General features: G+C 45.4%; 1 protein-coding gene across 10 annotated transcripts in view; it reads left to right on the forward strand.

Moving 5' to 3' along the window:
• The window catches only part of Aagab (alpha and gamma adaptin binding protein), a 46,491-nt gene that overhangs the window by 19,082 nt on the left and 13,257 nt on the right, over window positions 1-14,152 (forward strand). For 6 of the 10 annotated variants that reach the window (XR_007593519.1, XM_050151758.1, XM_050151760.1 and 3 more), the window contains exon 6: window positions 11,157-11,295. The exons of the other annotated variants lie outside the window; for them this stretch is intronic. Coding sequence is in view for 5 of the 6 variants with exons in the window: in XM_050151758.1 (XP_050007715.1) it covers window positions 11,157-11,295 (139 nt within the window). In the remaining variant the exon portion in view is untranslated. The remainder of the gene's footprint in view (window positions 1-11,156; window positions 11,296-14,152) is intronic. 10 annotated transcript variants of the gene reach the window in all.

Here is a 14,152-nt window from a genome sequence, read left to right on the forward strand (position 1 = left end):
CACAGTTATAGAAAAAGGTCACAAGTCCTACCTTGAGGTGCCAGGGCCACCTCCCTCCAAAGGTGCTGGAGGATTGCCCCAAGCCTTGATCTTGGCTTCTGTGAGTTCTTCAGTGTAACACTCTATGTCTAATCTTCCATGGTTTCTCCCTGTGTATATGACTTTGTACATATCTCTTCTAAGGCCAGCAGTGATACTAAATTAGGGCCCACCCTATGGTCATGTGACCCATTTTAACTTCCCTGTTTCCAAATAGAAGTGCATTTTGCTGTATTAGAGGTTAGGACTTAACTTTGAGGTTTGGGGAGCTGCAATTCAAGTCTAGAGTGTAGTACCTTAAAATATGTGCAGGGTTGGGTGAAACTCCACAGAGGGAGTGAGAAAAGCAACATTTACAGCAGTTGTAGCCTGTCTTCCCTGAGGTGAAGGGCAAGTGAATGGCCAGCTTGGTGGGTGCATAGTGCTTCATCCCAGCTGTTAGTTGACACTGAGGATTAAGTATGGTTGGCACCCTGACGTCTGATCTACCCCTTGTGCTTGGCAAAGCCCCTTCTTGATGATAAGGCAGTTTCCTCTCTCCTGTCTTTTCCTGTCTCCTTCATCCTCCCCACTTGCATGTTAGGAGGACTCTGGCCTGTCTGATGGGGCCTTTCCTTCTCTTCACACATCATTGCTCCGTCACTTCTCTGTTGAGCATTTCTTAGTAAGCTACTGCTTTAGATTGTGTACAGTATAAAACTAACTTTTAGATATGGTCCATAAACTAGACCAATTTAGAATAAAGTTCTCTTCTGTACTGCCTGTTAGAAATTTCTTGAAATAGCTAGAAATTTAGTGAAGCTTTTTTGGCTTAAATCATTCTTTGAAAACTCTGACCCCCCCCCCCCCCCATTTCATACATTAAAGAAATGTTGGCTTATAATTCACATTTATAGCTGTGCAGCCACATTGTAGCTATGGCCTCCGTGTCCTTGGAGTTAACAAACCACAGATTGGAAATGGTTAGGAAGAACATGGCTATCTGAATACACACACACACACACACACACACGCACACACGCACACACACACAGCAGTGTAAGAGGGAACCCTCTAGTACTTACATGGTGTTAGCGGCCGCAGGCAGTGAAGAGAGGGGAAGGAGCATGGAGGGATGTCGAGCTCACGCCAGTTCTGTAACATTCTACAGCAGGCACTGGTTCTGGTATTTGGGAGAGTCTGAATATGTAATCCTCAAGATGCACTGAACAATTTTGCTTCTGTCCTGGTTGTTTTTTGTCAGCTTGACCCAAACCAGGGTCATCTAAGAGGGTATTCCCATGTCCTCTGTGAGAACATTTGGCCCATGAGCAAGCCTGTAGGGCATTTTTTGTTTGGTTTGGTGGTTGATGTGGGAGGGCCCAGCTAATTGTGGGTGGGGCCACCCCTGGGCAGGTGGGCCTGGGTTCTATAAGAAAGTAGGCTGAGCAAGTCATGGAGAACAAAAAGTAAACAGTGTTCCTCCACGGTCTCTGCATCCATTCCTGTCTTGAGTTTCTGCTCCGACTTCCCTCAGCTACAACTGTAAGCTGAACTAAACCCCTTCCTCTCCAGTAGATTTGGGGTTGGCATTTATCACAGCAGTGGAGAGCAGCTAGGACAGTTTCTTTGTGTGGAAATATTTCCACTGCCAGTCTGTGTGCACATTGCAACAGTATTCTTAGGTGTGAAGAAGCAAAGAGGCCCATTGTGGGCTTGCATGGCTCTTTGCCCTGAAGTGTCTGCCTGCCTGCCTGCCTCCCTCCCTCCCTTACTTCTTCCTCTACGATCCTGGGACACTGATGTGCTTTTAGCTAAAACCCCAGATTTTGGCATTAGCTTGTTTTCACGTTAAGAGGACGCAGGTCTGTGTTCTGAAGGTAATAAACTCTCTGCTCCTAGGAGAAGCATGCAGTGTGGAAGTCCAGGGCTGAGGAAATAGAGAATATTCTCGCAGAGCCTCCAAACTGTCCCGAAAGAGACAGCTCTGTGTAACCGTATGGTGGGCCATAGTATCCTTCCAGGGCAACCTGCCTTCTCTGCCCATGAGAACCTTCAGCCTTTCTGATGTGAATGGCAGCAAGCTTCATCTTCCTCAGCAGCCACTGCCTGTATATGCAGGTGTGTGTATGTGTGCAGGATGGGGTATCCATGTGTGAAGACCAGGGGTCAACCTTGGATATTGTTCCTCAGGAGCCATTCACCTTGTATTTTGAGACAAAATCTCTCACTGGGACCAGGGCCTCTACTGCCTTAGCCTGTGAGACCAAGACCAACCAGTCTCTAGATCAGCGCGAGGATTACAGACACGTGCCTCCGCCCTGAGTGGAGGGACACGCTCCGGGCCTCCCGTTTCCACTGCAGGCACCTCACTGGCTAAGCTATCACCCTGTCACACAGAAGGCTCTATGAAAGTCTAAAGTTAGGCATAGGAGAAGGGCCCATCCATGGTCCATCGTGGGTGGGAGAGGGTTTATGAAGCCCCACCTACCTTAGGAGCCATTGGCAGTTAATGGTTGCTGGGAAGGGAGTCATTTTCTTCTGTGATGTAACTGCTGTTAAAGTTGCCCAGTAAATAACCTCTCATGCTTGCAGCCCTAATTAAACCCTGTGAGTCACAAAAGAAGCCACAAAACAACAACAGAAAACCTCAAATCAACCATGAAAATAGGAGAGAGACCTGTCGGGAAGAAGATTGGCTCAGGAGAGTGGGAAGGGGTGAGGAAGGGTAATGAAGAGGGGATGAAAATGACCAAAATACATTATATGCTCATGTGAACATATCAAAAATAAGATTGAAAAAGTTGTGCTTAAGTTACCATATGCCCAAGTTGGTGCACTCTTAGCTATACTCAATAGAGCTGAAAAATGTGTCCATGCATAACATCATTATTAGTGCTCATAGTAGCACTAATAATCCATACAGCCCAAAGGTGGAGCCAGCTCAGAAATCAGTGGTAAGGTCAAACAGTGGACTATTACTCAGCTCTAAAGAGGTGTGTGCAGGCTACCCCAGGGCTAACCCACCACTGGGCCGCCGTGCTCAGGGCTTTTATGTCATTTTGCTTTGATGAGATGTCCAGGGCAGTAAATCCATAGAGACAGAGAATGGGTTGTGGTTCCCACAGACTGAAGAACTTTTAGGAGATGGAATTTCCTTATCAGAACATGATAAAAGTGTTTTGAATTCGGTGATGATTATTGTACAGTTTAAAGCACTGAATTCCATACTGTAAAGAGGGTGACTTTGATATCTGAAAGTTAGCAATATCACTAATGTTCATATCCACGAGATAGATTATGCCGATTATCCTATTTAATTTCACAGTATCCAATGTGAGTTAGGCTCAGAGGTCAACAAGTGTCACATTCGTTACCAGGCTCTACTAAGACTGCCCTCCTAGACTTTGTGACTGGTTTGAGGGGAGGCATGACTTTCAGGATCCCTTTATGCTTTAAACTCTGTGCACTTAACTCATTATGTTTATGAAGTATTCCATTTTAAGGAAGTTTCCTTCATATTTCTTGTTCTCTTGACAGTTTTCTCAGGTGACAGTTTCCAGTCTTAAGTGTAGGAGGAGGTACATGTATTTGCAATGTCTTCAGAGTCCTGAAGAGGGTGCTGGATCCCCTCTTTGGAATTGGAGTTACAGGCATTTCCATGTGAGCTGCCTGACTTGAGTTCTGGGAACCAACTCAGGGTCCTCTGAAACAGGAGCAGGCGGTTTGCTTTTAACCCATGAGCCAGCTCCCCAGCCTTGGGCTAGGTTTTTGATCTGTAGGATGAAGTTGGTCTTCATCCGTGGCTTCCAGTGTTTGCTGCACTTTGGGAGCTTTTGAAGCCTGTGCTTTCTGGGCTGCATCCAGATCATTTCTATCTACTAGGAAGGAGGGACGTGGTGGGGAGGCGGCAGCTGCGCTCGTCAGGGCCACGGGGACTCAGTTGTGTAGGCATGGTGAGACCTGCTGGCTCAGAACAGTCAGCTAGTTTGGACTTGTAAGAGTGTGCTTAGTGGGGGAGGTGAATTGGGCATTTTGGAAGCTGTGCTTGCCTCTACTTTTGCAGCAAGGACCTGCATTCTCACATTCCTGAATCCTGACTTGCAGCAGCAGGAAGAAAGACAAGACAGGGCCAGTACCTGTTCACCTTAGGAAAGGTGACAGTAATGAGTACTCCCCTCCATCCTCCTTCATACCTGGGTCTTGTGTGGTTAGTATAGCACAAGGGTCACCTGTGCTCCTTGGCACCTGTCGTCTTTATAAGCATGTTCTTCAGACTCCGCAGTTGGCTGGCTGAGTTGTCTTCTGTTGGCTGCCAGTCTCTCCTTGGCCTAGAGTTTGAAGTTCACTCGGGAATTACCTGCTGAGCACATACTGTGTTTAGTTAGGCCCTGTGGTTGGTATACACTGCTGAGCAGTCCGTATCCGCGCTGGGAGGCTCCCTGGTGGAGCAGTAGTCATAGGCAACAGGAGATTGGTAAGTTATATAGGGTGCTAGAAGATGATAGGCAGTGGGAAGTAAACAGAGAAGGGGATTAAGGTTTGGGGTAGACTGCAGTATACACAGGACGGTCAGGTTAGGTCCGCAGTGTACACAGGATGGTCAGGTTAGGTCCGCAGTGTACACAGGACGGTCAGGTTAGGTCCGCAGTGTACACAGGACGGTCAGGTTAGGTCCGCAGTGTACACAGGACGGTCAGGTTAGGTCCGCAGTATACACAGGATGGTCAGGTTAGGTCCGCAGTATACACAGGACGGTCAGGTTGGGTCCGCAGTATACACAGGACGGTCAGGTTGGGTCCGCAATATACACAGGACGGTCAGGTTGGGTCTGCAGTATACACAGGACGGTCAGGTTCAGTCCCTTGGTGGGTAAAGACTTGAGTCTGAGGGGCATGACAAGGCATGTAGAGCCAGAGCATGCCTGGTGCGTGTGAAGAACAGCTAGGTGCTTCCTGTGCACAGAGGAGATGATGGGAGAAGGGATGGAGGTCCTGGGGACTGAGGCTCTGCAGGCCATCTAGGTAACTGTGGCATCTACTCAGGTAAAACAGGGGGCTACTCCAAGGCTTGGAATAAAGAAATGGTATGACCCAACTAAAACGGTTCTCAACCTGGGGTTTTTGGCCCCTTTGGCAAACCTCTCTTTCCCAAAATATTTATATTATGATTCATAACAGTAACATAATTACAGTTATGGAGTAACAATGAAAATAATTTTATAGTTAGGGACTGAAAGAGGCTGCTGTGTGATGGTGAAGGTCAGGAGAAAGCAGGAAAAGATACCACCTCTTCCAGGTGAGACGGGCGATTCTTGGCATCCTCAGTTGAGTGATTCTTAGTATCAGGCTCTGCACTCACCTCTAAAGGGGTTTTTGAGAACCGCTTAACTTAAGCTCTGTTACTGAGTAAGGGGTCAGATTGCCTCTCTCGACTGCACTGGGCAGAAAATTCCCAGGAGCCTCTGAGCTTGTCTGTCAAATAATGCAGGAAGAGCACAGTGGCGTCCTTGCCAGATGATCACTCGCCCTTTTGTGGTGGAGTACTTTAACAGCCCAGAGCTGTGTGATACCACTCCACAAGCAATCAATTGCATAACAAAATCAAAGGCCTTAGCCGGTAGAGCATCTCTTTATGCTGGTCTGGCAAAGGCTCTATCTTTTACTCTATGCTATAATTCTGTACCAGTGGTAAAACATTTTTATCTGTCAACGATGTGTGTTCCCATGCCTTCACCCAGTACCAGCTTTCATTTGACCGCTCTCCTTCTTCGTCTTCCTATAAGGTGAAGGAAGTTTTTATGGAAGTAAGGTGCTGGGTGTGCAGACCCATGCCTGTAAGCCCAGCACTGAAGAGACTTGGGTAGGAGGGTCCCTGAGTGTGAGGCCAGTCTGACTGTATAATGAGACGCTGCCTCAGAACAGGGTGACTGAATAATTTAGGAGATGGGAAGAGTGGGGGTTGTCTAACACACAAAACCCAACACGAAGATTACATGTCATTTCTTCTACATTATACATTCTCACGTATAGCAAGGGGGAGGCCGCTTGTTTGTCCCAGCCACCCTGCTAGCTTACACCCGAAATAACCACACAGAAACTGTATTAATTTAAATACTACCTGGCCCATTCTCTCTAACTTCTTATTGGCTAACTCCTACATCTTGATTAAGCCCATTTCTATTAATCTATGTATCACCATGTGGCTGTGGCTTTCCAGCAAGATTCTAACCAGCGTCCCTCTGAGGCAGCAGATCCATGGCTTCTCCTAACTCTGCTTTCTTCCTCCCAGCATTCAGTTCTGTTTTCTCTACCTACCTAAGTTCCGCCCTATCAACTAGGCCAAGGCAGTTTCTTCATTCATTAACCAATGAAAGCAACACACAAACAGAAGGACCTCCTATACCACTCATACAAACACAGAAAAAAAAAAGAAACATCATTGATTCATTAAATTTCCTGTGTATATGTGCACATGTGAGTAAGCATGTAGTTTAATAAAGTTAATATAGAGGTTAAGCACAAGGTTAAAAGAAAGATGCTTAAGAAGAAACCAAGATGCACCCAAGAACATGCATGGTTGTGGGTTTGTTAAAGAATTGTAATGCCCTCATAAGTTTGTTGTAGGGTTCTTTTGGTGCGTGTGTATGTGTTCACAGATGGGGCCTTATGTACTTGTGTGAGCTTGTGAAGGCATCAGTATCTTATTTGTATCTCACTTTCTACTTTAGATTTTGAGGCAGGGTCTCTCACCATTGAATTTGGAGCACACTATTTTGGCTGCTTTGATTAGCCAGCTCTCAGGGTATCCCCATCACTGCCTCCTACATGCTGAATTTACCAGTGGGTCACCATGCCTACCTGACTTTTATGTGGGCCTTGGATATTGAACTCAGGTCCTCACACTTTTTGGCAAGGACTTTATCCCATTGAGCCATCTCTTTTGTACTTGTCCTTGTGTTTTATAGAATGTAAGGGAATTGCTTTCTCTGACACAGTTGTGTGTGTGAATTAGCCAGAGCAGAGCATTGAAATCTCCGTGTATACATTTGGTGTGGCTTCTTCCTTTTACAGGAAAGAGGCTTTGGGCAGGAGAGGGGACGTGTCCGTACTCACACAGTGAATTAGCTGAGATGGGACAGGACCACAGGTTCCCCTGAGCAGTAATGCCGTTTCCATCATGCTGTGGTAGTTCAGTTGGTTATTATTAGTCCACTAGAGAGCTGAGCACAGAGAGATTGAGTAAGTGACTTTGGCTGCATGGAAACCATTGGCAGAGCCAGGTGAGTTGTTTGCCACAAGTTGTCTCAGCCTGGGTGCTCTGTTGTGAGTAAGATTTTAATGAGACTGACTGGAGGTAATGATTATATCTGAGGTTTGGGGTTTCTTTCGCTTATTGCTTTTAAATCCTATATAATCTGTATACCATGATGTTAGCCCTAACCCATTGTCCCTGAACCTAGTCCAAAGAAAGTACAGCAAAGCTTCCAGCTAGCTAATACAGCAAATGGTGCTGAATTACCTTGAGTGGGAGACAGCATATTGTCATTATATTATTCGCAGTCAAGGTGGATTAGCATACTTTTTAGTTTGAATTATGACTATGTATACACCGTAGGTATTCAGTTAGTGTCTTTTAAAGCTTAATGGCATGTTTAAAAGCAAACATTAATTTAGATAGTTGCAGGCAAATCATTGTCGTCCTCCTTTGCTTAGCAGGGAGATCTGTCCTGAGAAGGACACCATCAGATGAAGTCATCATTGTACGATCACTGTGGGATGTGCTCACACAAACCCAGATGGAATAGGTCAGTCATGGGATGTGGCTTTAAGTGTAGCCTTAAGACTCAGTAAGAAGGTATAGAAGGCTGTTACTCATAGTTTTGCAATAAACTTTTCTTTTTTAAGTAAGAATAACAGAAGTAAAAAACCAGAGTATAAATGTATAAACCAGTGTTTGGTTAAAAGTGAGACCCCAGCCCTCTAACACCCCTATATTCAGAGTCTAGAACATAATACTGAGTTGGACTCCAATTCCCAGTCTGCCAGTTGCTTGGACTCCAACTCCTAGCCTGCCAAGTGCTGACCCCTCCCCAAGGAGGTCAGGACCACTCCCACAGGGTATTTAGGCTTGCACAGGAAAAAGGAACATGTGGTTCTGGTTTTGCGTGGGCTCCTCTCCCTGCCATGCTTTCTCGGTCCACCTGAGTGCCACATTTATTAAACACATTTTAATTTGTTCTAACCTGGTTTGATTGGAGTTCTTTGCGTTGGCGGAGTGGCTTTTCTTAAGATTAAACCAAACAACCAGTATCATTTCCAGGAGTATATGCTGTGCATAATTGTGTGTGATGTTCTTTCACCGAGGGGTAGTGCAGTGGACCTGTTTACACCAGGGGTCATCCTGACTTTGTTGTAACATATGACTAAGACGTTAATAGGCAACAGGCTTCTTCTCCTCTCTCAGTCATTGTTCTATTGATGGGAACAGACACCATGACCAAGGTAACTCTTAGGAAAGAAAGCATTTAATTAGGGTCTTACAGTTTCAGAGGTTTGGTCCATTGTCAGCGTAGCAGAAGCATGGCAGCATGCATGTGTGGTGCTGGAGACGTACCTGAGATTACATTCTGCTTCTCAGGCAGAGAGGACCCTGGGCTGGCATGGGCTTTTGAAACCTCAAGGTCTACTCCCAGTGACATACTTCCTCCATGTATTGCAAGCTCCAGTTGATCCAAATGTCATGCAGTATATGACTGTACTAGAAAGATGTGCAGATCTTCCTGGTAGACATGATTTACATACTGACTTCAATGCGGTTTCTGCTGTTGGCTCTGTCAGTGTCCTGTTTCATCAAATATAACATTCCCAGTGAGCTCACTACTGCTCCTAAAAGGATAAGCTTTGATGCTTGGGGGACAAAAACAAATTCCCACTCTTTCATGTGTAAGATACAACTCTATGTAGCTCTTAACCAGAGGCAGCGTATCTGTTGCATTGAATTGCACTTGGGAGAAAACAGTGCCTAAAACACTGCTGGTAGCAAGGAGCTACCATGAAGATGGCTGGAAGCACTGAGCACAAGGTCTGCCCGAGGGGAAATCCCCAGACTTCCAGGGAAGCCATAGTTTGCATTCAGCATTAAAGACCTAACCATAAATGGTCCAAGAGATGAAGTGGGCGAGACCCACACTCACCATTGAAGGCAGCTCTGGGGCTAATGGAGCCTCGTCGGCTTGCTTACCCTTTCATTGCTGTCACACCTTACACTTCCTCAGTCTGAGCTTAGGCTGCCACTCAAGGAAAGGATGTAGATACAAATCTAAGCTCCTTGCTGTGTCCCCCACGCTCCTGCCAGAGCCTGCTCTACGGCTTGAAAACCAGCCAGTTGGGTTTGACATTTATAGCTTGGTAATGCCCCTTTATTTTCACTGTCATGAAAGTAGAAACTCTGGGTCACTGCCTCATGACAAATATGACAGATGTTTTAAGTCCCCACCCCCTCTCCTTGAGTTTCCTAATAGAGTGTCTTTCAGTTTGGTTCACTGGAAAGTCATGTAGCAAAGCTCTCTGCTTAAGGTAGTGCCTTGAACTTGGGTGGTACCTAAAAGAGTTGGGTAGAAGTCTGGTACATTGTGCTCTTGGTTGACTTTATTGAGACTAACACTCATGGAGGAGAGTAGTAGTATACACAGAGTCTTTGATAGGTATCAATTTTATGTTACACAGTGTTCCTGTCCCTGGTTTAATAAGCTGGACACTGGCAAGTTCTAAGGAGGGTTTTTTCTGCACTGATGACTTCTGGGTATTATATCAAGTGGCACCATGATAGGTGAAGAGAGGGGGACGGGAACCAGAGAAGTACCATTAAACTAAACAAATGCTTGAGAGTTGTGACTCCGCACCAGTGGGCAGAGTGCAGCTGGACTTTGAGTAGTGGGTAACTACTGCATGCAGCAGTTCTCCCTTTTACCATTATAAATAAGATGAATTGGTTATCTATTAAAGTATCACCTAAATGATCATCTATTGCCCCCTCGTGTCCTGGGTAAATGATTCCATGGTGGAAGTTCCAGATTTCCAGGTCAGGCTGACCTTTGTAATTGATGAATAGAACTAAAAAAAGAAATGAGTGCCCACAACACAAGGCCCCAGTTCTCACTTCTGCCTGAAGCTATTCACTTGAGAAAGTGGATAGTTCATGCCTTTCATTTTTTTAAAAGATTATCTATTATTATTATTACTTCTAATATTAGCAACAGCTGTGTAGCTCAGGATAGCCTTGAACTTGATGCCCTTGCCTCAGCCTCCCAAGTGCTGAAATTACAGGCATGCATCACCACATCCAACTCTATATACATTTTTAAGAAGTGAAAAAATGATATTAATTTAAAAATTTGAACCTAAATCACAGAAAAATGAACCATCAAATTAGTGAGAGGAAGAATGGCCAATGAAGAGAGTTCTATACCTGTGTAACCTTGGGAAACCAGCTTTATGTTCCTGCCAGTGTCCGGTCAGGGGCAACATCCACTGAAATGGATTTCATTAAATCTCATGAAGTTGAACTGGGCTCTAATTTTTAAACTTAACCTTGAGGAACACAAGATATGACCTGAGCACTCAGAGTGTCCCCTATCTATGAACGTCATGGTCAAAAAAGAAAACAATGAGTAAGATAAACAACTGACCATCCCATATATGTAGGAAACATGATTGTGTTGTAAAAGGAGGAGCAGAGGAAATGGTGAGCCTTCCAGGTATGGCCTTCAGGAGTGTCCACACACAAAGCAACGGTAGGAGCTCGCCTCCACAGGTCTCCTTGAAGGCACTCTTCTTGACTACTTTGCATGTCCACTGCAGCTCTTTCCAAAACTGGTCACGAGCCATATAAGAAAGCCATCTCTTCATGGTCTTCCTTGCTGTTTCCCATATTTGGGTCTGAATGGCTGCCCTGATTGCAGCTCCCCTTTGAGGATTGTCGGGTGTGTGCTCCAGGCTTCAGAGACAGGACTCAGCAGGGCCTGTGCTGTGGCGAATGTTGAGCTCTCCGTCGTGAATTTGGGACTGTGTGCAGGAGTGGGAGGACATTCGGCACAGCGCTCACTAGTTTCCTTCCTGATACATAGCTCTCTACAGTGCACATACTGTTCATGGGGAGGAGAGCAAGAAAAACGTCATCTCACTTTCCCTCTGTGTCACTGACCGAGCAGAGGAGCATGTTCCTGGATCTAGCACAAGTGGAGCCACGTGCAGTGCTGAGTCTAAGTGAGCCTAAGTAAGCATTGCTGTAATAGCATATTCAGGACTTCAAGCAGTGGGCGAGTTAGAGAGAATAAATAAGGGTTTGGTTTTGTGGTGTTTTTCTATTTGTTTGTTTGTTCATTTTAATGTGCATGGTTGTTTTGCCTACATGCATGTCTATGTGCCATGTGGGTACAGAGCCCACAGAGGCCAGAAGATGGCAAAGATCCCCTGGGACTAGAGTTACAGATGACTGCGAATTACCATTAGGTGCTGAGAATTAAATCCCAGTCCTCTGGACCAGCAGCCAGTGCTCTTAACCACTGGACCATCTCCCCCACAATGTTTTTTGGGGTTTGTTTGTTTGTTTTGTTTTTGGTATCTGACCAGAAAGACTTGGAATATTCTATAATAACATAGGGTCCTTTTCCTGGTTACTGGTGACATCATTTGTGACTTTCTTAAAGGTTGTGTAACTCAGGTGGTCTGTCATGGTTTAAGATTATCAAACGGTTGCAACTTCTCTATGAACTTTTAGAAGGCCTTGCTGTGATTATAATGAACCTGGGCCTGGTTATTATCATTTACCATGTGAGGAGAGAAGACCAGGATCACACGAAAAGGAAGGTATTTTGTGCAAAGAGAAACAGAATGTAAGAACAGTGAGAACACCTTAAAATGCAGAGAATACTTGAACCTGCTGAGCTGACGCCAAATAGTTGCTGCTTTCAAGAAATAAAAACCGAAAAGTGAACACAGAAAATGTCTGACAGGGCGCGGGGATTGGGGGTATGACCAAGGAGATTCCTAACATTTGAAGAGTCTACGCTAGTAACAAATTGTGATTGTGTGTGCTTTCCATGGATGGCATGGGCATCTTCCCTCTGTAATGGAATGGAGTCAGGTGTTTTGGGGATGAATTTAGTACACAGTGGTCCCTCATTACCCATGGCTACTTGCAACAAACTACCCCAGAGGTTTTAGAAGTGAGTAGCTCTTCTTTTCCGTTTGCGTCTTTTCTGAGTGACAAGGTGGCATGTGTACTGTCCTTCTCCTCTGCCGGAGGACGTGGCTGTCCTTTGGAGCAGCCCGTCCCTCACGTTGCCACTGCCCAGCAGTTACTGAATGGCCATCCTGCTAGGTTACTGCTTAGGTTCTTCTTGCCTCTGTTCACATGATCTTTACTTTGTTAATAACGGCTTCAGAGGCAGTGCTAGTGATACTGGTTGTCTAGGCAACTGGCATGAGCTGCAGGGAAGCCATCCAGGAATTCCTAGAGGATCTTCTCACACTGTCACTAGAGGAGTGAGTTCAGTACATGGAGATATTTGGGGGGAGAGCCACTTTTCCTGCAGAACTCTTTTTTAAGGGTGTATTTGATTAATATTTTTATGTGTATGTGTTTAGGACTTAGTATATGTATATATACCATGTACATGCAGTGCCCACAGAGGTCAGAAGAGGATGCCAGATCCCTGAACCTGGACTTCACAAAGGGTTGCGAGCCACCATGTTATTGCTGGGAACCAAACTGCAGTCTTTCACAAGAGCAGCCAGTACTCTTAACTGCTGAGTCATCTCTCCAGCTCTTCAGAGAACTTTTATTATTTTAGTATTCTGCTTAAAATACTTGTTGTATTGTAGTAATTGTCTTAACTGTGTCTAACTTGTAAATTAAACCTTTTGTATATGTGTGCTTGAGTGTCCGTAACTGAAATGCTTAGGACTCAGTTTCGCAGGTTTTGTGACTTTCTGCATTTTGAAATAGTTGCACGTATGTGTGCAGGCCATCGTGCTGTTTGTCCGTGTCTTCTTATACCGTGTGCGTATGGTCTGGAGGTCGTTCGGAACAGTGATGATAAAGCGCCTGTGCCTCGGGCATTGCGCTGGTGCTCAGACGGTTTTGGGGTTTGGAGCATTTTGCATTTCTAAATTAGGGCTGCTTAACTTGTTTGGGGAAAACAGTATGGAGAGGATTTAGTCCCACAGCTGTAAGCATCTGGTGTTCTTGGTTCCTTGCTGGGCAGGGGTAGGGGTGGGAAGAGGAGAGGGTTCCTTCTTATGCTTCCTGACTAATTTCCTTTTTATAAAAACTTGCCCCTCCCACACCCCTGAAGTTCTAGAAGAATCAGATGAAGAAGTACCTTGACTCGTTCCTTCCTAGTTCAGTGTCTTTGTGCAGTCAGTGTAGCCACAGACACTAGAACTACTCTGAGCAGCAGAAGGGAAAGGTTCTTCTCAGTAGGAGTACCATTCCCATGCTAGAAACCTGGGGGGGGGGGGGGGGGGTTACTAGCAAATAAGAGAAGATTTATATAATTCTTTTCCATGAGCGTAGCATGCAGTGGGTGCACGTGGGCAGAAGTGTGAAGAACACCAAAGCAGAAAAGTCGGTGTGTCCAAGCCTTTGGAGCAACACTCCATGTAGGCACTCTGCTTTGAATAAACAAACGTGGATTCCTTTCTCAATTGTATAAATGTATGTGTCTCTGATTTCCTTAAAATGTAAGCAGGGGACACGGTGAGCCTCCGATGAGCTGACTGATCCTCTATTGTTTATCAGAAAGCACTGACACAACTCCCTCCATCTTATTCTAAACTCTTGGCTCATTCTGAACTTTTTAAGGTTTTGAAATACCAGGATTTTAAATATATATAATGTGTGTGTGTGTGTATAAAAACCAATTTTAAAAAATAAGTACGGAAGCACAGTGAATTCCAAGGCGCATGAGGACAGGGTGCAGACAATCCCTCTCAGTCACCAGATTCTGGTGACCAGCAGACCAAGGCGGGGGGGGGCGGGGGGGGGTTGTCTAGGTGGGTGGAGCCATGAGTGAAAACTAGAGTTTTGATGCTAAGCTCCGCCCCTTCCCAGTATTCTTTTCTCACAG

The sequence above is a fragment of the Alexandromys fortis genome, unplaced genomic scaffold (assembly GCF_014885135.2).
Source record: "Alexandromys fortis isolate MF-2015 unplaced genomic scaffold, M_Fortis_MF-2015_v1.1 scaffold_70, whole genome shotgun sequence".
Lineage (NCBI taxonomy): Eukaryota > Metazoa > Chordata > Mammalia > Rodentia > Cricetidae > Alexandromys > Alexandromys fortis.